At 34.9% G+C, this 25,153-nt stretch overlaps 1 protein-coding gene across 1 annotated transcript; it reads right to left on the reverse strand.

The window, feature by feature from the left end:
- Positions 1 to 424: 424 nt before the first annotated feature.
- On the reverse strand, positions 425 to 24,964 carry PENK (proenkephalin). Its single transcript, XM_053713148.1, has 3 exons — positions 24,666 to 24,964; positions 24,230 to 24,361; positions 425 to 1,332 (listed from the first exon to the last, which is right to left on the reverse strand). The coding sequence occupies exons 1-3, from the start codon at positions 24,669 to 24,671 to the stop codon at positions 712 to 714; spliced, it is 759 nt and encodes a 252-aa protein (XP_053569123.1). The 5' UTR covers positions 24,672 to 24,964; the 3' UTR covers positions 425 to 711.
- Positions 24,965 to 25,153: the final 189 nt, after the last annotated feature.

The following is a 25,153-nucleotide window of genomic DNA, read 5'->3' on the forward strand; positions in this document are numbered from 1 at the left end:
ACTTTTATATCTTAGAAACCTAAACAAGCCAATTTAGTTATTGAGAAAGGCATATTTTAACTTAGCATTCTATATCCATGTAAAATGTCATATAATTTATTTCAGATGTTTTGACCTGTTACCTGGGGTTATTGTTTGCTATGCAAACCTAAATGTATAACAAAACTGCACTTTTTCTTCTATAATATCTCAAAAACTGATATACGTGGAATTGTCCACTTTTGTAGTTATTATTTAAAATACCATGATTTGTCAAACTTGTTACAATCCAGAGATAGAACCATGTGAACAATGAGAATTGTAATAGAAAGGCAACTCAACCTTAAATATTAAATTTGATTCTCAAATGCCAGAGAAGAGATAAAAGGCAATCCAGCAAATATTATAATGTTAAAACTAGAAAAAAATGAGAAACTAGAAACTATGCAGATAAGATGAAGAATTTATTTATATACAATAAGCATTCGTAGATGTGTTCTGTTTAAAAGAAATGGTTACAGTAACAAAAATATTTTTAGCATAATAACTACATTAGAAATGTTTGACAAACAGACGTTATTTGTTGACTTATAAAGAATACAGACCTTGGTATTACAGAGTACACGTTGCATTGTTAACTAGAACAGTAAAAAACTGTACAGTGCAGGCAACACATTACAATAAATTATGGTCAATGAGGCAGTCTTTTCAATTATGTTTGAAAAAAAGGTGTTAAAATCTCATAAATCCTCCATATCGTTTCTCCATCTCTGGGACTTCTTTGGAATAGCTCTCTCCATCTTCATCTGAGGGGAGAAGGGAATCAGCAAAGCGCCTCATAAACCCTCCATATCTTTTTTGGTAGTCCTGCCACCATTCAGGCCTACCTACTCTTCTCATAAAGCCACCATAACGCTTCTGCAACACTCTTGTATCATCTTCAACCTCTGGGCTCCTTCTATAGCCTTTCATGAAACCCCCATACCTTTTACTCATCTCTTCTGGTGTATCATTATTTTCAGGGTCCCCACTTGTAGCTAAAAGCTCTCTAAGGAGATCTGATGTATCAGTATCAGCCTCTTTCTTCATAAAGCCTCCATACTTCTTAGCAAGAATCTCTCCCCCATTTTCCCCATCTTCAGGTTCTACATGGTACAGCTCATCCATTTTCTTCATGAAGCCACCATACCTTTTCATAAAACCACCATACTTTTTAGCAATAAAGTGGCTATAGTTGCCTTGGTCCTTTTCTCCTTCTTGCACATTGTCCTCTTTAGCTGCTTGTAGTAGCTCTTTGCAGGTTCCCCAGGCTTTGGCTAATGGCAACTTCCCTTCACATTCCAATGTACAAGCCTGAAAAAATAAAACATAAAGAAATGTAAGAATGCATTGTAGCTTAAAATGTATAACTATTTAGCTATATGCCTTTCATATATAAAAAAAGTTAAAAGATATATTGTATGAAAAAGGGGAAACAAAACACAAGCCAGAAACATAATTTATTTAATATCAGTAAAAGCAGCAGTATTAAAGAGACAATCTAAAGCTAAAACAAAAATGTCATGCTTCAATTTGTTCAAGCATGAAATGTTTACATTAGTGGTACCAGCTAACTATGGGCCAGAGCGCTATCATTTGTGCGCGAGTGATATCGGTGTTTTGTCTTTGTTTGTGCTCCAGTTAAATTGCACTTGTATTACACATTGAAAGTAAATGTGAATGCATGAACGCAATCACGATTTAATCTAGAATGATTACCATGACCTCAGAGCTCTGGTTAACTGTTTTGCAGAACTAAAAAGTGTCAAAAGTGCATTACAAAGTACACTTACACCCATAATAACACCATCTAATAAAAAATTATTTAAAATAAATTTGCACTAAAATGTTATAAGGGCTCAAAGACATGAGATCTCATTTAAAAAGAAAGGGAGGCAAAAGGCTTTAAGATAGACATATATACATATGCATGTCTAATGATGTATCTGTCTATGTATACATATGTATTTATGTATTTATTTGTGTATAGATGTATATAAGGACATATACACACATGTAAACACATACAAACATATGTACTGTACACACATAAAGACACACACACACACACATATATATATATATATATATATGTGTGTGTGTGTGTGTGTGTGCATTAGAGCCCTTTGTAGTTAATAGCTGAAAACATATAAAATCATATTTATGCCATATAAATTTTTAATAAAGTGTATACTGTGTATTTACTGTAAATATTTCACCTTTCAATGTTCTGCACATAGCAAAATATGTTCTTATTTATTTCTAAATAGATTTCTATATATATCTGTATACATCTATACCTATATATAATCATGTATATCTATAAGTATAGATATATATTGTACCAAAATACAATCAGATATATGTAGAGATATGTATTTATGAATAAATAGAACATATTCTGCTACGTGAAGAACACTGGTATGGGAAATATTAAAGTCAGGTTAGTGCACTTGAGAATATGCGTTAAGGTTAGCGCGAGAAATGGATGTAAGGATTTTTTCCACTTTTTATCTCCTTTGACTTCAATGGGGGAATAGGTTATCACACAAGCAATATTGTAAGTTGAATTTTTGTGCGCATCGGGTTAGCACGTAAGCGCTAACTTTTTACTTTTAACTCATATTACGAGTGCAGTTAACAATATATTATATATTGGTTCACTGCAGGACTGACTCCATTATTGGACCAGGTGGGACCAAGGGACCCTGGCAGCACTTTTCAGGGGCAACACATAGGGAGAGCATATTCTGGATAAAATTGCAGTGTTTTTAAGGAGAATCATTCTTATATGATGCCCAACTGCATATTCTCATGTGAATGTTTAATTTTCTGAATTTTAATCTCTGAGATAACTGGCTCTGGTGAGCCAATCAGTAAAAGCAGTAATATTAATAGGGCATTGAAAAACAAAAATGGCATACTTTAATTCATTATAGCATATAATTTACTAGCCTCCACTTACCATGGGGGCACACAAGTAGTTAAATTATATTGCCTCACTAGCAGTGTCCTGAACAGGAACTGCAATGCTTGAAGCTCACGAGCAGATTATGGCCAGTGATAAAAACTATTTGCTCACTCAATTAGAAATAAAAATAATAACAAGCACTTTTACACTAATAAAAATAAGCCAAATACAAAAACTAACAACCACTTATGTCTTCTATATAGATAAAGTTCCTGTTCAAATTCCATAAAAACGATATACACACTTATTGCTATGGTTTTGGAGCACAACAGGTTAATTGCACACATGTCATCTATTAGCATCACTACACTCAATTTAAAAAGATCAATCAACCATACTATTCCTTCAGCCTGTAATGTAATTGATAAACCTCTAAAATCACCATTTTGTTTGTCCTTAATGGTGCACATTTGATTTTTTGGATAAAGAAATTAGGGGATTAATGATGCCAATGATTTTGTCGTGTTTTTGGGAGGTAGCAAATCTGAGCAGCAAGGGTACTAATGACAGAAGTATTTTTGTGATTAGTGGAAAATGGCACTGACAATATTGGTCGATGTACAGAAAAGTTTAAGATTGGGATCAATCCCATAGTAAGCTAGAGCCAGTAGTGCAATAAAGTAAACAAATTATGCAATGCCACTTTTTCATTAAAATGTCCCTTTAATGTCTGAGGAAATTAAAACAGATTAATCTATTTTTTAAACAGCAAACCTACTTCACAGTGTTAATTTAGTCGACTAAAACTAGACTAAAATGACTATAAAACTAAAGAAATTCTGATAACTAAAATACGACTAAAACTAAAATGACATTTTAGTCAAAAGACTATGACTAAAACTAAATCGAAATTTGCTGACAAAAACATTTTATGCAAGTTGTTATAATCAATCCATATCTAATTACTGCTCTTTTGTAAAATTTACTAAACTTAATTTTATTAAATTTTAAGATAAAGACATGTTATATACCACAACAGTTAGATCTGTATTGCATGATCAAACCTTAATACCATAAATAAAAACAGGTTAATAAACCTTTACTCCAGGAGTATATAATGAGTTTGGAAGTTCTAGAGCAGTGCTAATATCGTTGCCGAAACTTTTTCGAATCTGTGAACAATCAATTGATTCTTCCTATAGAAATAAGCATAACCCACAAGTATGGGTTTAAGTTATGCTGTGCCTGTGCTATCTGCAGAAACTTTTTGTTGTGTTGAGTTACTTGATACTTGTTTTAATTATTAACAGAGAACTGTTAAAGGTTTTATATTGGGTAATATGTTCAATTTAGCCAATACAGTTTACAGGTTTTTTTTTTTATATATTTTAAAGTTGCACTTCTGTTTTTTTATGAAACTTGGTTTTATTTAATTGTAAGTTTAATAAAGATGTTACATATCACAACGGCTAAATCTGTGTCTATATTGCATGTTTAAACCTTAATACCATAAATATTACCAGGTATTATGTTTACTCCTGGAGTATGTAATCAGTTTGCAAATGATAGAGAAATGCTTAAATAACGCATTACACTTTAACTAAACCCCTTAGATTTTAGTTGACTAAAATCTACTGGGATTTAGTCGACTAAAATCTACTGAAAATTCAGTTGACTAAAACTAGACTAAAACTAAAACAATTCAGATGACTAAAATACGACTAAAACTAAAATGGCATTTTAGTCAAAAGACTAAAACTAAGACTAAATTGAAATTTGCCGTCAAAATTAACACTGCTACTTCAACAGCATTTTAAAAAAAAAACTTGTCTTTTGCAATGTCAGCAAATGTAGTAAATTTGATGTGTGATAGTGGATAGAATGAGGAGTTTCTAATAGTAATACTTTTGTTTAATAGTTTCTGAAATGTTAATGTTTGCATATTCCTTTATGCATTGTGGGAAACATCTGTACCCAGGTCCCAAAGCCAAACATTTTTATTGTATTCACTATTTCTAAAGTAATGTGGCAATTATCTCCTCCTAACCACCATGCAATATAAGAGCTCATGCTGTTAGATTACACTGCATCACTTTAATCAAAGTCTGTTTAAACATTTCATATTATAAATGTCACATGTATATTAGTTCCAGAAGTAAAATCACAAAGGAGCTGGAAGTGACATTACATATTACAAAGGACAGAGAAATTGAGTTTGTTAAGCTGTGTAGTTAAGCTATAAATGTATGTATGCTGATATAAATACATAAACTATAAATTGGGAGACAATAAAAATGTTGGGAGTTTTAGCTCCTAAATATGTGAGTTTCTTTAAGGCTAGCTAACGGAATCATTTTCCTTGGCATATCAGATCATATCTCAGGCAGAAGGCAAGTCAAAATATAAAGAAAAACGTTTTAGTGGAACATAATAAAAGTCCAGTAACTGACTTGTTTCATGTCCAATATGGTATTTCATCAGAGTAACAAAAGCATCTAAGGGAATCAAAACTGTATTTTTTTTTGCAATACAGCGGTCCCACCCCTTGCTCTCTCTCTCCCCCTCTCTTTTGTGCCCTCTACCCCTCTCTTTTGTGCTCTCTCTCCCCCTCTCTTTTGTGCTCTCTCTCGCTCCACCTCTCTTTTGCTCTCTCTCTCCCTCCTCTTTTGCTTTTTCTCCCCCCTCTCTTTTGCTCTCTCTCCCCCTCTCTTTTGCGCTCTCTCTCCCCCCTCTCTTTTACGCTCTCTCTCTCCCCCCCTCTCTTTTGCATTCTCTCTCTCTTTTGCGCTCTCTCCCCCCCACTTTAGCGTGCTCTCTCTCCACCTCTCTTTTGCGCTCGCTCTCTCCCCTCTCTTTTGCACTCTCTCTCTCCCTCTCTTTTGCGCTCTCTCTCTCCCCCTCTCTTTTGCTCTGTCTTTCTCCCCTTTTTTTGCTCTCTCTCTCCATCTCTCTCTTTTGCTCTCTCTCCATCCCTCTCTTTTGCTCTCTCTCTCTCCCCCTTCTCTTTTGTTCTCTCCCCCCTCTCTTTTGCTCTCTCTCTCCAGCCCTCTCTTTTGCTCTCTCTCTCCATACCTCTCTTTTGCTCTCTCTCCCCCTCTCTATTGCTCTCTCTCTCCCCCTCTCTATTGCTCTCTCTCCCCCTCTCTTTTGCTCTCTCTCTCCCCCCTCTTTTTCTCTCTCTCTTCCCTCTATTTTGCTCTTTCCCCTCTCTTTTTCTCTCTCCCCAATCTCTTTTGCTCTTTCCCCTCTCTATGCTCTCTTTCCATCCCTCTCTTTCGCTCTCTATCCCCCCTCTCTCCCCCCTCTTCTTTTGCTCTCTCTTCCCCCTCTCTTTTGCTCTCTCTCTTTCCCCTTCTTATTTTCTCTCTCCACCTCTCTTTTGCTCTCTCTCTTCCTTCTATTTTGCTCTTTCTCCTCTCTTTTTCTCTCTCTGCCCCTCTCTTTAGCTCTTTCCTATCTCTTTTTTCTCTTCTCCTCTCTTTCTATTTCTCTCCCCTCTCTCTCGTGCCGACTGTGCCTGACCACGCCCCCTGCCACGCCTGACCACTCTCCGGACATGCCCACTCTCCCGTCCGGTCACACCCACTTTCACCCCACCGCCGCAAACAGCATGTCAGGTAAGGCCAGGTGCGTTTGTCCTTGTGCTGTCTCTACTGCGCATGACAGCTTTGGACAAACACACTTGGTCTTTTATATTATAGGATATGCAGTGAGTGTTTTTGCCAAGTGTGTAAAATGTTTACTAAAGAGTAACAGGATTTTTGTTAGAGCATGTCATTTTAAACTAGCAATCATGTAACGTTATGTGTTTAACCCTCCTAAAGGGAATACAAATAGTTAATGCACTATTTGGGAGTAGCAGAGCACTGCTGGTTTAGAGTGAAAACTGGCAGACTATAATGACTCTTTAACAATAGTAATTACAATTAGCAACACAATTACTAATTTAAAGATTACCTTTATGACTGTATACTGACCAATACAGCAAATATATTTTGTGTAGCAGGGTATCCTTGCAAAACTATCTAAAATAATTTTGGTAAATAATAGCTTGTAATTACAAAAAAAAATCATATAAATCCATATTTTAAGTCACATTCATTTTAATTCATGCACTGCAAGTTTGCAGCTTTAAATAAAAACATGACAATAAATATAGTACTATGGGATGATGATAATCCAGATGTTTGTGATGATGATAATAATGATAGACATCACTCTTAGAAAACCAATAAACCCAAAGCAGTTAAAATACCATACCCTCTTCTTCTTGTGCATAATTTCAGAAAGTAAAATTTTCTTTTGATGAAAAATGTATGAAATCATAAAGTTTTTACTAAATACGTTAAATATGCTCCCTAGGTTTTTCATAAGTCATTCTCAAGATCAATCCTTATGCAACTGTTTTTAAGAAAGCGAGAAAATATGAATGTGAACAGTTCCCTAATTATCCTAATTTTGAAATCAAAAGGTATTTGTATTAATGAACACTTTTTTGGGTGCTTTTATGTGAAATAAAATAATGTATTATGGAGCACATTTATATACCAGTTAAATCATAAATTATTAGGTATTATCTATTTAAAAGTAAAATATTTGAAGGGTTTATATTGTACAATTATATAAGATAAAGTGAAGTCAAATAATGAATTGTTCAACACATTTACATACAGTAACAGAAAAATCAAGAGATGTATTTTCTTGCAGTTTTAGAATGTCTCACAGTATAACTTCTTCAGTTCTTTAATAAATGAATTCCCTTATGTATATGTAGTGTTGTACTAAACAGCCTTTAATGCCAGCGAACTAAGCAAGTTTTCCATAAGATTGCTGCTTAGAGGGTGTTTCTATCTCAGAGACTGGGAGACTGAAAGGCAAGTGCAGCACTTGAAGTGCTCACTAGGTTCTGATCAGAAAGCATTGCAAGCATGTGATTGGTGCTAGTGCTTATTAGCGACTGCACATATTTGACTCTTGCCATTGGTTCAGTGGATGTGCTCAGCTAGCTCACAGTAGTGCATTGCTCCTTCTTCAATAGAGGATACCAAGATAATAAAGTAAATTGGAAAGTTTTTTTAAACTGTATGCTCTTTCTCAGTCATGAAAGAACAAAAATTGGTTTCATGTGCTTTTAATGTTAATAATATTTAGGATTGTTGCACTCACAATTCCCAGTCATGACTTGCACAATAACTCTGATTTAGTTTGTGAAAGGCTTAGATGAATCAAAATATGTTTGTTTTTTTAGTCTTTTGCTCAATTACAGCTCAAAGTATGTTCTGCAGCCAGGAGGGTCTGATAAGAAATATCAACAAGCCAGATTATTATTGAAAATACAGAAAAAATAACAATTGCAAAACTAAACGAACATCTACAAATTGATACACATAGAAAACAACTATTTATACAACAAAAATTTTATGGGGAAAGTAATAAAACCAGTAAACAGTTAGCCAGGGCATTAAAAAAGCAACAGCTAAGATCATATATTCACTCACTTAAAACAAATAAGGGGACACTCATAGAAGACACAAAAAACATAGCAAAAATTTTACCATAAACTATACAACATACATATTGAAAGACCCTCGCCATCTCATAAAGATGCCTGCGATAGTTACTTGCGTGATGTCAGTCTTCCTATTCTCTCTAAGGAAGATGCCACAGCACTAGAAGCCCCAATATCTAGGGAGGAAATTTCTGCAGCTATTTCAAACATGAAACCACACAAAGCCCCAGGACCAGATGGATACACCAACCTTTACTATAAGACATTTAAGTCTCAATTGATCCCACACCTAGAAACCTTATTTAACTACATATCTGACCAATATCCATTCCCAGATACTATGCTTCAAGCCCATATAACAGTATTACCAAAACCTGGTAAAACTCCCGATACCCCTTCAAATTTCAGACCTATTTCATTGTTAAATACTGATCTTAAATTGTACGCTAAAATCCTAGCCATCAGACTGAACAAATTCTTACCCTCGTTAATAGATGAAGACCAAGTGGGCTTTGTCCCAAAACGTGAATCTAAAGATAACACTAGCAAAGTCATTACCCTTATGGATTACATTAGACATACTAAACTCCCAGCATTGCTCCTATCAACAGATGCGGAAAAAGCATTTGATAGGCTAGATTGGACTTTTTTAAATTCCACATTATTAAAATTCGGACTCCCCCCTAAATTTATAGCACAAATTTTCTCCTTATACACTAACCCCTCGGCACAGGTGCGAATAAACGGAATTCTATCAGATGCTTTTGAGATACGAAATGGGACAAGACAGGGGTGTCCATTATCTCCCCTCTTATTTGTTTTATCTTTAGAACCCTTGGCAATTAGAATAAGACATAATCCCAACATAATAGGCATTCAAACAGGGGAACAAACACATAAACTTGCAATGTTTGCAGACGACATTCTGTTTACACTAGCATCCCCCATACAATCTCTCCATGCAGTCCGTAAAGAGCTTAATGAATATAGCAATGTATCCAACTTCCTAGTCAACCCACTAAATCAGAATTATACCCAATTAATATCACAACAGATACTCTGGCAACAATAAAAACTGATAATCCTTTTTACGATAAATCTCAAAGCCCTGAAATATCTAGGCATTCAATTAACCTCTAATCTAGAAGAAATGCGTGCATTAAATTATGGTAAATTACTTTCTGAATTCCAAAACCTAACCACTAGATGGTTGCCTAAAAATAATATTTCTTGTTTAGGGAGAATAGCAGCAGCAAAGATGACATTGTTACCTAAAGCGCTATATGTAATGCAAACTCTTCCTATTGCAGGGACCTCCAAAGAGATTTTGAAACTACAAAAGGTGATTAATACATACATATGGCAGAAAAAACAACCCAGGCTATCCAAACACACTATATACACTCCTAAAGACAGAGGGGGGTTGGGAGTGCCAAACTTAAATTGGTATAAATTAGCAATATCATTGGGGAGGGTGGTAGACTAGTGTAGACAGGGCAAAATAATAAATAAAAAAGTAACTCAATTGGAATCCCAATTACTAGATATTCAACATCTGGGAGGTATATGTTGGTCACCAATACCACCAATGTCTACTAATAGTAAACCATACTCCATTTTTAACGCTATGTGGTCTGACTGGATTACTCTCCGAAACAAATTCCCAAAAATTTCATCACCACATTCGCCTCTCACAACCCTACTCTGGAACACAGAATTTAACATAGGCAAGTCTTGGGACATTAATATAGGGAGGGACCTTTGTGATTTTCAAGACTTAATCCCTGTACATGACATAATAGTTGGAGGCAAATTGCACACGAGGGAAGAGCTAATAGAAGCAGGGTAATAATGTTTTCACTTGTGACTACATTATCAACAAATGCGCCACTACATATTATCACATAGGAACAGGGGAGATTTTATTAGACCTCTCACAACATTTGAAACAAGATGCATTGACACTCACATGTCGGGGAAAGGGACTATATCCTCCATGTATCAACTTATTGCTGACCAATACCTTCCCCCTAGACCTACCTATGTACACAGATGGGAGCTAGAACTAAACAAACAAATACTACCAGGGCAATGGAAACGCTGGATTCATGCCACAGAGAAATCAGCACATTCAGCCTCATACATGGAAACAAATATAAAAGTTATCACAAGATGGTATTTAACACCCTACAAACTCACACACAAGTTTCAAAATGCGAGCAACAAGTGCTGGAGGGGTTGTGGACAAGAAGGCACAGTGCTCCATGTGTGGTGGAACTGTCCCATCCTACAGATATTCTGGAGAGAGATCCACTTAGCAATTGGAGAGGTCATAGGCTATTCCCCGAACTTTTCCCCAGAATTCTTCCTTTTTAATGATACCTTCGATATCACCTGTAAAATTAGACGTAGCATCGTGCAGTTAATGATTAACGCAGCCAGGTTTTGGAAGAATACACGGGTGCCTGCCCACCCTTAGAAGTTGGATAGACCAAGTAGATTTAATTATGACAATGGAAAGGTGTTACTTTTTTACTCAGGGGAAGATGGATTTATTTTGGGACATTAATTTTCTTTGGGAACAGTACAAATATAAATCAGATGACACCCATAAACATAAAGATACACTCACAGATACACGACGCAAGCAATAATAATTTTATTATCAGAGCAATCTCAATATTTTACAATGTTGACGGCAGTGGCGGAACAGATATACTCAGGTATGAGCCTGAGATTTGTATTCACACCACAGGGCATGGCAGGTCTTGAATTTTTCCCCCTCCCTTACCCCTGTTCCCCATATTTACCTAATTTACACATTCCTCCCCTTTCTTTCCCTATTATTTATGTTATATTTACAAGTATGACTTGTTAATGGAATATGTTAAAACTAATGGAAAATCCTAGACCAATGTTTAGTATGACACCATGCATGTCACTAACCTGAAAATTCAACACCTTCTGTTGATGAACTGCTATGATCTTTGGATAAAGGTACTTTAATTTTCAAATTAACAGAAAACACTTTGAAAGAGAAACTCTTGTCATACTTACATTTTTTGTGGTCTAATAGTCAGGACTAAATGTTAAGTTTACAGAACTATCGCAATGTCTAAACCATATTTTAATGTGCCTATATTTCTACTGTATTTTCTGTTCATAAAAATATTAATAATAAAAAAAAATAACAATTGCAATGACTTCCCTTGTATTTCACGATACTGTCAGCCCCGATTACTCCTCCGCCGTCTGCACAGACAGGGCCGGACTAGGAAACCAGACCGGCCCTGGAAACGTTAGAAGACCAGCCCCCCCCGGTCCCAGCCCCCCTACCTTGCCTAGGACCATTTTCCCTCTTGAACAGGCCCCCGCACCTTCATTAGGAGCAGTCCTTGACAGTCCTTTTTTTGCCACCAGAGGCACCCACACCCTTGTCAGGAGCGGTAGTCTGTGTCATGATCCCTATTACCGGTGACTGCCATTCCACGTGGCCTCCGGGAGCTAGCTGAACACATGAGCTGAGCCAGTGACAAGAGACACATATGTGCAACCAGTGTCACCAATCAGCAGCTAGTTAGCAGTAGTGCATTGCTGCTTCTGAGCCTACTTAGTTATGTTTTTCAACAAAGGATACCAAAAAACAAAGCAAATAAGCTATCTAAATCATAAATGTTTAATTAATAACTTTACTGTCCTTTTAATTGACATTTCATGTTATTAAATGGGGTTAAATCTCATTTTGATAACTTTATAATAAGCTGGTTATTGTCTTATAACTAAAAGAACCATGCAATGAAATGTCATGTAGTACCAGAATATGTGTTACTGACAGGACTATGTTTGACTATGTTTGGGTTGTATCACGTAACAGCAAAATGTTAGATCAGATTAGATTTGACCCAACAGCATTTTATAGAGCAGAGTGTTATGCAGCTTGTTTAGCTACTTTAAGTATATCCGGCTCTAACAATGGTGAGTATAGGATCTGAAACAGGTGTTTACAGCCTATGCAAATAAGGGGCCACTTTTTAAGGTTGAGGCTCACTCCTCAGCAGTATCCTTACCAGCAAGTCTGCTACTTGTAGCAGGCAAACGCACAGCCGGTCAGTGTCAGCCACAGTCACACAGGCAAAGCATGGAATTGGACACAGCCCCCTCAGGCAGGGCTGCCACTAGATATTTTGGGGCCCCTTACTAAAAACAATGATTGGGCCCCCCTCCCCTGTGTGTGTGTGTGTGTGTGTGTGTGTGTCTATATATATATATATATATATATATATAAAACACACACAAAGAGTTTGTATGATGACATACATATTAATAAATAAAATATGAACATGCAGCAAAGCATACATGCAATCAAAGGGTTAAATTACTGGGGGATAACGCATAACAGTGATTTAATCTTAGTTCCTTAAATCACATGCAATAGCCATGTGTTAAGCCTGTATGATTACCTCATCAAAAAAATTTTTGATGCATAAACAATGATTTTGAAGTCCCCTTAAATAATACTAAAAAAGTGGATCTATCCATTACACATATTAAAGCATCATACTAATGAATATAAAGACATGCAACAGCAATGCACACCTAGAAATTGTTTGTGTATGTATATATACATGTTTTTATAAAAGTATATATATATATATTCTTTTAATTTTTTTTATCTTTAGTGTGATGAGCCCTGCTTCTGTCCAAGTATGCATTGAAGGCAAAGAGCAGTAAATCATTCCAGGAGGGGGAGGGGGTCTGTTCCTCTGAGATCTGGCTGTGCCTTTTTGAGATCAAATACACAGTAGATGTAGTTAACCTAGCAGAGACAGGACTGCAGTGTAAATATGTTACAGCCTTTTTTACACCCATGGGGTTAACTGCATCTAATATTGATTAAGCCGTTTCTCAGGAGGTTATGTGGAGGAGATTTTTCCTTGCTCAGTGCTGTGCCGAAGGATAGTTTTTACAGCTCAGCTAAACTTCCATATAGGGTTGCCACCTCAGCCATGTTTTCCTGGACACTTATGAGTTACACATGCTGCAGGGTATGCAGGGAGGAACATGTATTGTGTTTCTGGACAGCACTATTCATATTCCTCCCTGCATACCCTGCAGCATGTGTAACTTATAAGTGTTCTGTATTTTAAGGGACGGATGTCAACCCTACTTCCATACCATCGGTTTAGGCTTCAGAAGTCCCTAGGAGGAATTGCAAGTTGTTCATCCTCCTCTTTTCCGTCTCCTGTGCGGAGTGTGCGCAGCTAGGTCAGTTGGTAAGGGGGCGGGATCTATCTAGGCATACATTGCTAGGCTGCACTCCCTAGTTCCACACTACTGCTGGTGTCATGTTTGATGCCCTCACAAGTGTCAACAATGAGTTGGGCTCTGCATCCAGAGTAGTTAACCTAGCAGAAACCTAGTTAACCTCCATAAACCTAGTTATGGAGCAGCGGTCTTTGTGACCGCTGCTCCATAACTTGTGTTTCTGGCGAGTCTGAAGACTCACCAGAAACACGGGCCGATAGATAGGCCCCAATGTTATTGAGGTGAATAAGAGAGAAACCTCCAGTAAGACTGTTTGTGACTAGAATAAATAAGAGTGATAGGGTACTGCCAGTGGAGTAGTATTGTCTACAAGTCATCTGGACACAGACAATAGCAGTGGTGGGGCCAGTATGAGAGAGAGGATTGAGAGCGGTTGACCTAATATTGAGGTGAATCCCTCTAAAGGCTGCACCTGGGAGAGAGAGAGGGTAGAAAAATGCACGTTCTGCGAGACTAAATGTGATAATGTATGGTGGTGCGAGAAGGGTGGATGGCAATGAAATAAACATCCATGCTAGGGTAAAAACCAGACAAGCAGATGGAGTTAAGACCATAAAGCTCAGAGCACCCCAGAATGGGTTAGTCCACTTTCCTAAGTGGTTCTGAGGGCAGTCTGAAAAAAGTTAATTTCCGTTTTCTTTACCCTAAGAGCTGCTACAGTTGGAAGAGGAGGTTGTATAAATTTGAAGTCACATTTAGAAAAACTATAGAGCATAGAACTTAGGAAAGCTACTGTTAACTGTAAATTATGTCATGGTATATTACAACACATTAGTAGAATTCTAAAATATTCAGTATTAGAATAGTATTAGTTAGTTAGAATTCACACAATAATGAGTTCAGTCTTCCTCAAGGACATTTCTATACATAGATATATAAAACAGCTGTCCATGCCCATCAAAGCTAATGTTAACTGAAATTATGTCATGCTATAGTACAACGCATTGGTAAAATTCAAATAGATTTAACTATAAGTCATTAGGCAATTTGATGAATGCATTATGTGGAAACTAAAGTAAAGATTTAGATTTTGCATCTATGGTATAGAACAAGCTGATTGGTCTGAAATGGGTAAAAATTCTATAAAACATCAGCTGAAAATTGTTACTGGATACTTTCTGAATCTGGGGGTATTGTGTAAATTGTTTATACTTATGTGTATGTATGATTAATAAATACATTTGTGTCAACTAATATTTGATAGTTATTGGTATTGCTTAATCTGTTGAGGAACCCAGATCTAATATTGTTTGAGGTTACAATATAATTGGGGCACAAGATACATATAATGAAGTAAAGGGTTTTCACTAACAGTTCTGTTTTCTCTTAATTTGAGCAAACTCATACCACTTGTTACTGGTCTATCAGTGACAGGCAGACAGGCCATAGACTGAAGATTTGGATAACTAAAAACCAAGAGGGGTATATTCCCAACATTTGAGTTTACATATTTTCGGGCCACTTATTGGCTGCCTTCCTTCACTCTCCCACTCATTACAATACAAACCATAAATGTTAATTACAGGTAAGGAGGCTGTGGGGGCCAGGTCATCTGATACAGCACTCCATTACGCCCTTTCTTTGTGAAATGGCTCTTACAAATCCGGAAAGTGTGTTTTTAAGTCATTAACAAGTTGAAAAACAGATAACGGCCCAAATAAGCACAAATCAGATGGGATGATGTGCCACTGCAGAATCCTATGATATCGATGTGGATTAAGCATGCCATCAATTCTAACTAAATTGACAACAATGTAAATAGTAAAGCACCCCCACAGTTTTTCTCATCCTTCCCTCATGCTTCACAATGGAAAACACACATCTAAACATCATCCTTCTAGCTTTACTGCATCTTACAAAGTTACAATGGTTAGAACCAAAAATCTCAAATTTGGAATCATCAGCCCAAAAGTCTGATGTCAGCTGAGCTCCTTTGCCTAAGCAAGTTTTTTCTTCTTATTTACCACCTTCAGTATTAGTTCCTTTGCAGTGACTCTACCATGAAGGTCTGATCCATACATTTTTTTCTGAACAAATTGACGTTGTGTTCCATCTGTTGATTAAAGAGTTTATTTGGTCTCTAATCTGAGGTGCTGTTAATTGGTAATTCTGAGGCTGGCAACTCTAATAAAGTTATCTTGTGCAGCAAAGGTAACTCTTAATCTATCTTTCTTGTGGCAATTCTTCATAGTGCATAATGTTTTTTGCCGCTGCACTTGAACAAACTGTCAAAGTTCTTGACATTTTATGGAATGATTGAGCTTCAAGTAATGATGGATTGTCATTTCTCTTAGTTAAGTGGAGCTGTTCTTGCCATATTATGGATTACTACAACCAGAAATAATTGCCCTGTACCGAATAAGGATACTTATGACTAACCTTTTCACACTACTGATTGGCAATAGGTGCTCATTGGAATATAAATTCCACAATTAGCTTTTAATGACACACATTGATTATGTGTGCCTTTAAAATTATGCAAAAAAACCCCATTATCCACTCCTAAATTTTTACTGAAGTTCTAAATAGAAAGTAAATGTCGGGGTACACTTATTTTTTTAAAGTGAAATTTTCATTTTATAAAGAAAATTATAAATAGGCATCATAGTAGATAAGGATGAAAAAATACAGAAGTCCATCGAGTTTAACCTATACAAATCTAATATGCTTACAAAAAAGCTCCAGTTGATCTTAAATTAATCCCATTAAAAAGGTGACCCATTTAACACAAACAATCATACCCCTGTTTCTAGCCAGAAATGTTTAAATGTATCTAAGGTATTGGCATTTACTACCTCCTCAGGTAACGAGTTCCACAATTGCATTGCTCTTACAGTGGAAAAAAAAGTTTTGACATTGCAGGAGATTAAATCTCTTTTGCTTCAGCCTTAAATTGTGATTTCTTGTCACAAACAATTGTCTTGGAATAAACAGAGCTTCTGCCATCTCTGTATATGGGCTTTGAATATAATTATATAAAGTAATCATGTCTCATCTCAAGCTCCTTTTTTTCTAGAGAAAACAGACCCAGTTTACCTAACCTCTCCTCCATTTCCCTTATTAGCTTTGTGGCCCTTCTCTGAACTTTTTCTAAGTCTGCAATTACTTTTTTTTAGATCAGTCTTCAGAACTGCACTCCTTACTCAAGGTGAGGTATTACCAGGGATTTATATAGTGACAGAATTGTGCTTTCCTCCCTTGCATCAATGCCTCTTTTAATACATGCAACTATCTTATTAGCCTTAGAAGCCACTGTCCTGCATTTTGCATCCATCTTTAGCTTGTTATCTATTACCTTTGGTTATCTAATCCCTTTCCTCCTTTGTTTGGCTAAGTAAAGTCTCATTTAAATAATAGATTCCCTGCTTATTTTACTTCCAAAATGTAGAATCTTGTTTTTTTCAGTATTAAATCTCATTTTCCATTTACCTGCCCATTTTTCTATTTTTTGCAGATCCTCTTGTATAGCAAGTTCCTTCTGTCCTGACCTAATGACCTTACACAACTTTGTATCATCTGAAAAAATAGAGATGTTGCAATTTAATCCTTGCTCCAAGTCATTAATAAAAATATTAAAAAGAACAGGGTCCAGTACTGATCCCTGGGGGACTCCATTACTTTTGTCCAATCTGAGTATGATCCATTCACTACTACTCGTTGCTCACGGTCTATTGTCCAGTTACTTATCCATGAGCTAACATTTTCAACTATACCCAATCCCTTAATTTTGTACATTAATCTCTCATGTGGCACTGTATCAAACACCTTTGCAAAATCCAAGTTTATCACATCAACGGATACCCCTTTATCTATATTTAACTTACTTTCTTGTAGAATCAAATTAGATTAGTTTAACATGAACTATTTTTATAAAACCATGCTGATTTGAACTCATAATCTTGTTTACATGAATATACTCATCAATAGAATCCCCTATAATCCCTTCAAGTATCTTCCCCACTATTGATGTCAGAGTAACTGGTGTATAGTTTCCTGGATCAGCCCTGCTTCCCTTTTTAAAGAGTGGCACCATATCAGCTTTATGCCAGTACTGGGGTACTGGCATAACACACATTATTTTTCCTATATTGTCCTTCTTAGATTGTTTTCCCATTTATGTACTTAAAAAAAACTTTTATGGTTTGACTTAGAATTCTTTGCAATTAATCTTTCATTTTCAATTTTGGCTACTTTTTTGCATGCTTTGTTACATTCCTTATATATTTGGTATGTTGAGTCTGTACTATTTTCTTTGAATAATTTAAGTGCCCTATGTTTTTTCCTAATTTCTCTTAACACATTTTTATTTAGCCACATTGGCTTTATTTAATTTACTTTTAAAACCATGTGGTATGTGTTGATATGTATATTTATTTAACATTTTAAATGTTATGCATTCATCCTCCTGTATTTTTATTAGAGAATACTTTGTCCCAATTTATGATATTTAATTATTTTCTTAAATCATTGACGTTTCCTTTTATAAAATTATAAGTATTAGTTGAACCTTTAAGGCACTGTTTATGGAAAGTGATTTCAAATATGGCCATGTTATGATCACTGTTACCAGAATATTCTTTGACTTATATGTTTGATATTATATCTGTATAGTTTGATAGCACTAAATCCAATACAGCTTTATTCCTAGTTGGCTCCTCTATTAATTTTGACAAAAAGTTATCCCTGAGAACATTTTAAAAAAGCAATCTCCCTTAGCTGAATTACTAGTTTAATTGACCCAGTTTATGTTGGGGTAGTTAACATTTCCTATAATTATAGCACTGTTATTATTAGCAGCCTTTCCTATTTGCATTAGTAGTTGATTTTTCTCCATGTCACTTATGCTGGGGGGCTTGTAGCATGTTCCTAGTAACATTTTTTTTTAGGATTTTTTTCCCCCACCCCTTATTTCAACCCACGGGGCCTCTACATTATCACCTGTATAATCATAAATATCTTCCCTTATTGTAGGTTTAAGTTCAGGTTTAATATGCATGCAGATTCCTCCACCCCTTTTATTACTCCTCGTCCTCCTAAATAAAGTATAACCCTCTTAGTTAACTTTCCAGTCATGTGAATTATCCCACCAAGTTTCAGTTAAACTGATAATATTATAGTCCTTTTCTGCAACTAACCAGCTCCCCAATTTTACCCATCATGCTTCTTGCATTTGCTGTCATAAATTTAATTTTCATGTGCTTTCTGCTGCTACTTGGTGCACTTTCCTCCAAATGTTCTAATGTGAACTGTGATCTGCCATCCCTTCCTTGAGATATTTTAGGTGTGACATATTCACAGACTGATCTGTCTGTTCTATTATGCTTGGACTGACCCTCCCCCTTTGCCTAGTTTAAAAGATTATCTAAGCAGGCTGCCATCTTCTCCCCCAACATACCCGCACCCATGTCATTCAGGTACAATCTATCCTTACTGCACAGCACATGGCACTGGTAATCTCAGAAAATACTACACTGGAGGTCCTTGCTTTAAGCTTGCTACCTAACTCCCTTAAGTCATTTTTTTAGGACACTCCATCTCCCACTGATTCGTTCATTAGTGCCAATATGCACCATGACTGCAGGATCAGACCCAGATCCTTCTAACAATCTATCAATATGCTCTACGTGGTATGGGTTCAGTGCCTGGTTACTCAGAATCCTTCATACATATCAATACATTGGAAAGAACACATATGTGAATGTGTATGGTCTGTTGAAATATATATATATATATATATATATTAAACAGGAAAAGCTTGCAAGTCTATAAACAAATTCAGTGCAGGGAACAAAAATATGTATATTACAGGTATATGCCATCAAATAATTTAATTGATTTAAAGTACTAACATTCAAAAACAAATGAATAGAGTGGATATTGTTTAACTCTAGAATATTGTATCTTACAAATAAGCCCACTATTGTTCCTCATGCATGACAAAACCATACCCAACACATAAGCTGTCCTATTTATGCTTATTTGTGAGCAGAGAGCAATTTTATTGTATAATTACAGCAATTTACCAGGATAATATGATATTGTAAGGAGGTAATGGTGTTAGAATGTTCCTGGATGTATCAGTGGTTTGTTCTATCTCCTTTAATATGTGATTTTGTGTTAGGATCAATTTCTGGGTCTGTGAAATCTTATGGTTTTACTAAAAAAAAATAGGTGCTTAAATATCACCTATTGTTTCTATAAAATTGGATCCTCACAAAAAAAACCATTATGAATGTTATTATAAAATGTTGGAGATTGCTTTTGTAGCAAGGACGTTTTGTAATTAGGGACTGTATTTTAAATAGTTTTGGAAAAAAGTGATAAATCATTGTAACATGTTTATATGACAAATTGTTTAGAGTCCAGGGTTCATTTTTCATAAAATTGCATGAGAAAGACAAAAGACCTACCACAATAAGTGATATTTGTTGATCAACTAAATTATGCAATTATTCTTTAGAAAACATGGGCTACTCATGGAATAAGAAATTCTATAATTCAAATATTTAAAAAAATTAGATAGTGTGCTGGTAATGTCACCTTATTTTTGCTTTGTTGTGAATAAATGTAAAATGACTGTGGATCAACTATGAGAATACATACAGGACTCCAACATATATTTGATTAGTGCCCCACAATCTCGACCCTCTTCTACTGTAGATGTATGTTGGTTGATAGACTATAGAAACCATGATTAATGAATGAAAATTATGTTCTCTTAATTGTGTTAAATAAGAGTATAAGTGCCCTACAATTAACATAGAACCATGCTTGTTTGGACAAATAAAAGATATAACCAATTTATTACATTTTTCATATTATTTATTGCTAAATTATTCCATGTTGCTTTTTAGAACATTTTTGACAAGCATACTGTTGCAATTAGGCATAAAGTAATGTACAAGCCATATATTAAATACTGCATAATTGGTAAATATTATATTGAATATCTGTCTGTTTGGCATTTCCAAATATCAAATACAGAGAATTAATTTTATGCATATGGTTTATGAATATTAGGAATACAGATTTAAAAGTATATGCATACAGGTTATGTATATTGACAGTTTAATATCTTTACTCCCACTGTGACTTAAAGGTGACATAGAAGTGACCAATTTGCAGAAAGTTGTTGCATGTTTTAAGCTAATCTATGTGAATAAAGATGATTTGTATGAAGAATGTTGTTGGACCAAACCATATCCAATTGTAAAATAAAGTGTTTTTTTCAGTTACTACTGTATAATTTGTCGATTTCCTACATAAAAAGGGTCAATTCCTTGGACTCCTTTATTTTCTTAAAAAAAAGTTGGCAACCCTAATCGGAAATACAATTAAGGTAAAAAGCCGGGGTACATTAGGTTACAGAATCAGCACCATAAAAGGAAAATACATAAATAAGTGTTATGTTTTTAACTTAGTGTCTAATTAACATAGCAGTGTAGTAAAGGAAGTACTGAACAAAAAACAAGCATATACTCATTATTGATTCGCCTTTTACTTAGCTGTTTTTGTATTTCACAATTGCTAAGCTTTCTAATTACTACTCTATCAACATGGTTTTAATTATTATTTTGAGCATAGCAATGTTCCCTAATGTAAAATAAAAGTTTGCATGCTCTTATTAATACTTTACATTATAAGACTGACATGGAACAAGTTCCTGAATTACATCAGTACAAACATTCATGCTGTTCTATTGCAATTAAGTTTTTACACAATAATTATCATAAGTTGTTTTTGTTTGCGTATTTGGTAAAGATGAGTTGCAAACACATAAATTAATAAACACACATAAAATCATGATCAAAACGAAGACTTAAAATAGGAGACACGTTTTCACTTAATAGATTTAGGTGCACATTTACAGCACTAGATTTGCAGATGGGAAATCCCTATGGTAAATTAAATAAGTTTTGTAATAAAACGATCCAAGTGAAATAGCTGATGATATAAGAGGTAAGAGAATGCAAATGGTTTATCAAGGAAAGAGGTCATATTGATGAATCTTTTGTATTTGCTCTGAGCAATATTTTGATTATATAGCTCTGCGGAACTCGTTGGCTCTCTACAAATAACTGATAATAATAATAATTATAGATTTAAAAAGTATTTCAACTAGGAGACTTTATAACCTTCACCCTTACTTGTCTAAAAAGAAAGTTTAGGTTTTAGGATTTGCCTGTTAATAAGGGCTTCTAACGATGGACCTAAGTATGTTTTTTTTTTGTGGAAATATTGTTTTATACATATTAACCTGCAATGTGTTATTATTATATGCCTCATTGATACATTTCACTTTATTTAACAAAGCAGGAGCCAATGAGTGCATTGCTATTGATCAATTTGACATACCGATTTTTTGTCAAAATGGTAAACCCAACAACAATAAAAAACAGAATTTGCTGTAGGTAAAGGAAACTTCTCTGTATTATACAAAATGTTTCTGTTTTAATTTAGGTAACAGCATACTAAGATAATGATGGAGATGAATATAGACAAAAATTTTGATTTCAGAGAAGTTTGGATATTTAAGATAAACTCTTGACGCACACAGTTAAACTAGGACAAACTCTGCATAAACAGTGTTTTAGGCACAAAATAACAATATGTAAGCTATATTACAATTAAAAAGGATACAAACAACCCCACACGAATATTAATAATATTATTTTGTCAGCAAAGTATAGAAACCACAAAGTTAAGCTACAAGTAAATGTTCAAGTTGATGAAGAAGTTGAGGGATATTTTTAATCATGCAACATTGGGCATTTTAAAGGCAATAGGGTACCCAAGTTGATGAAATTAGGTTGAACAGTTCATAGAAGGTATAAAATTAAAAAATACAATAACATTAAAAAAACATTAAAAATAAAAAAAATAACACTTATAATAATTATTTGTGTGAGTATGAAAAAAAGCAAAGTTAATACATTTCACTTAATATAGTGATCCCACATAGACAGTTAAAGTAGGTCAAGATCTATTAAATGAGGATTTAATTATATGCTCTTTGATGTTTAATGACAATATTTTGAACAATAACCATTCTGGCATATGACATATTCTAGGGGAGATTTAATCTGTGTCTGTCACAAAACCATTTAATGTATAAAATAGTGTTTATTTACATGGGACTGTGGGATTTATCATGGTAAACCGAGAACAACAGCAAATGCGCATGCTTGTGGAAAACAATTTTCACTACTAAAACACATAAAGGAAATCGGCTGTTACATTTCATTGAACAGCTAATGATCCAAAGCTCTAAAAAGGAAAATCAATAGCAATTTATTTTTGACACTTTAAAGTTAACCAGACAAACTGCATGGAACAGTTTTTCTGCCAGTTACAACCCATTATTTTATAATGCTGAGAATTTCCAAAAATAATGAACTGTAAATCAATCCACCAGAAAATGTTCCAGCTCTCAATTAGGCTAACGTTTGTAAATAATTCTAATCTATACTTAATCTATACTTAAGCAACTGACACTATTGAAATAATAAGAATAAAATATAAAGAAATATATTTAATTTTTTTTAACATCTAAGAGGAAAAAGTTGAAAACAAAAAAACCCATACTAATGAAATGGTAAGTACAAATATATATATATATATATAAACTGGTGTCATGGATAATAAAAACTTCTGAAAATTAAAATGTTAACAATATTACACTTTTTGTCAGTATAGTTAATCGTACTGAATAGAGTATGTTTTGATCTGTTTGAAACCTGAGATAAATCTATTTGGTACCTAGACTTAACATTCTCTGAGGTGTTCACAATAAGCATTAAAGTGAAGTGTAAAATCATAGATAGATATAGATAGATACTTAGATAAATAGATAAATAGAAAGACAGACAGACATACAAAGGGAATTTGTCACCTGCGCTATAGGTTTCAACTAGAATTGAAAAAACACATTCAGTATATATATATATATATAATTTTTGTTGTTGTTACATTTGTTATTGTCTACTTTGAAACCCTGAGCAAATCTCCTTATGTTAAATATCAGAAAGTTCCATAACTAACTCGTTACTATGCTTCTGTTTCTAGTTGTGTTTACCGAACCCATATACATTTAACTACATTAATCCTCCCTACAGCTATCCCAACCATCCCTATAGTTATTTTTTAATACTGTTTATTTACTTTCAAACGTATCTGTAAATGAAGTCAATGTTGGAATACTTTTAGACCACTGTGTGTAAGTGAAGCTGTAACAAAGCATTTTTTTCTGACAGTTAAGGAAATTACACAAGAGAATACTCGTTGATATAGATCTGGTATAGCATTGCGCTCTCCAAAGTACTGAAGCTAAGGAAGCTATCGGACAACTAAATATTGCAAACATACAAAGCTAGTAACTATTCATTGATGAAATTAAGCAGTTAATAGGATATAGTTTCATGTGCATATGATGGTGCAGATCAGGCAATGAAAAAGAATTAACATACCAAAGAGTTTAGTTCTGCTTGTTGTCCCAGGTGGTAAGCACAAGTGGCACAATCCATGCTACAATCTGCCCGGACTGCCACAAATAGATATGTGGTTAGAGCAAGTGCTAAACAGCAGTGCCTAAGAACCAACTGCAAATAAATAGAAAACAGCATCAGGACGTATAGAAACATAATTCTATTCAGAAAGCAGAGAAAACTTTCTGAAAAAAATAAATAACATTTTGTTAAAATACAGCAGTGGACGTTTATATCTATTTCCCCCAGTTCTAATTAACTGAGAGTGCTATTTTAGTTGTCACTGTGTCACATAAGTAAATGCAGTAGTCAGTCACAAAATATAAGCTATTTTATAAAACCAAGTACACATTATTAGTCTAACTGGTCACAGTTCAGCAAATCAGATACATATATTTTTTGTTTAGAACATACTTACTTGCATGGTTCCTTGTAAAAGTCCCACAGATGCTATATTATGTGATATGCAAATAACTTGGTTTGGGCAGCAAAATATTTACAGATCGTCAGATAGTCTTATTCCTGTAGAAAACCTCTGTATAGCAGACAAATCATAGGAGAGATGGAGTGAGCCGCATAAGCTTGTCTCTTGGTGGGTGGCTGAATAAATCTTACAGCTGCATTTGATCTTCCCGTAGAGTACAAAGTGCAACAATATGCAGAGATCTCCTTCTTTAAATGGATGTTTGCAGTTGTGAGTCTCTTACCAAAATCAGAGAGCTTGGCTACTTTATAATTAGTTACAAAAAGAACTTCCCCCAATAGCCTGTGGGCTCCATCTGACGTAACACCTACGAAATCCCTTTTCTCATGTTGCCTCGGTCCTGTTATAACTAAGCATAGTCATGAGCTCAGTCAACGATTTGATGGGGGAGGACAGGGCACATTGTACGTGGGATTAATAAA

This window comes from Bombina bombina, chromosome 5 (genome assembly GCF_027579735.1).
Source record: "Bombina bombina isolate aBomBom1 chromosome 5, aBomBom1.pri, whole genome shotgun sequence".
Lineage (NCBI taxonomy): Eukaryota > Metazoa > Chordata > Amphibia > Anura > Bombinatoridae > Bombina > Bombina bombina.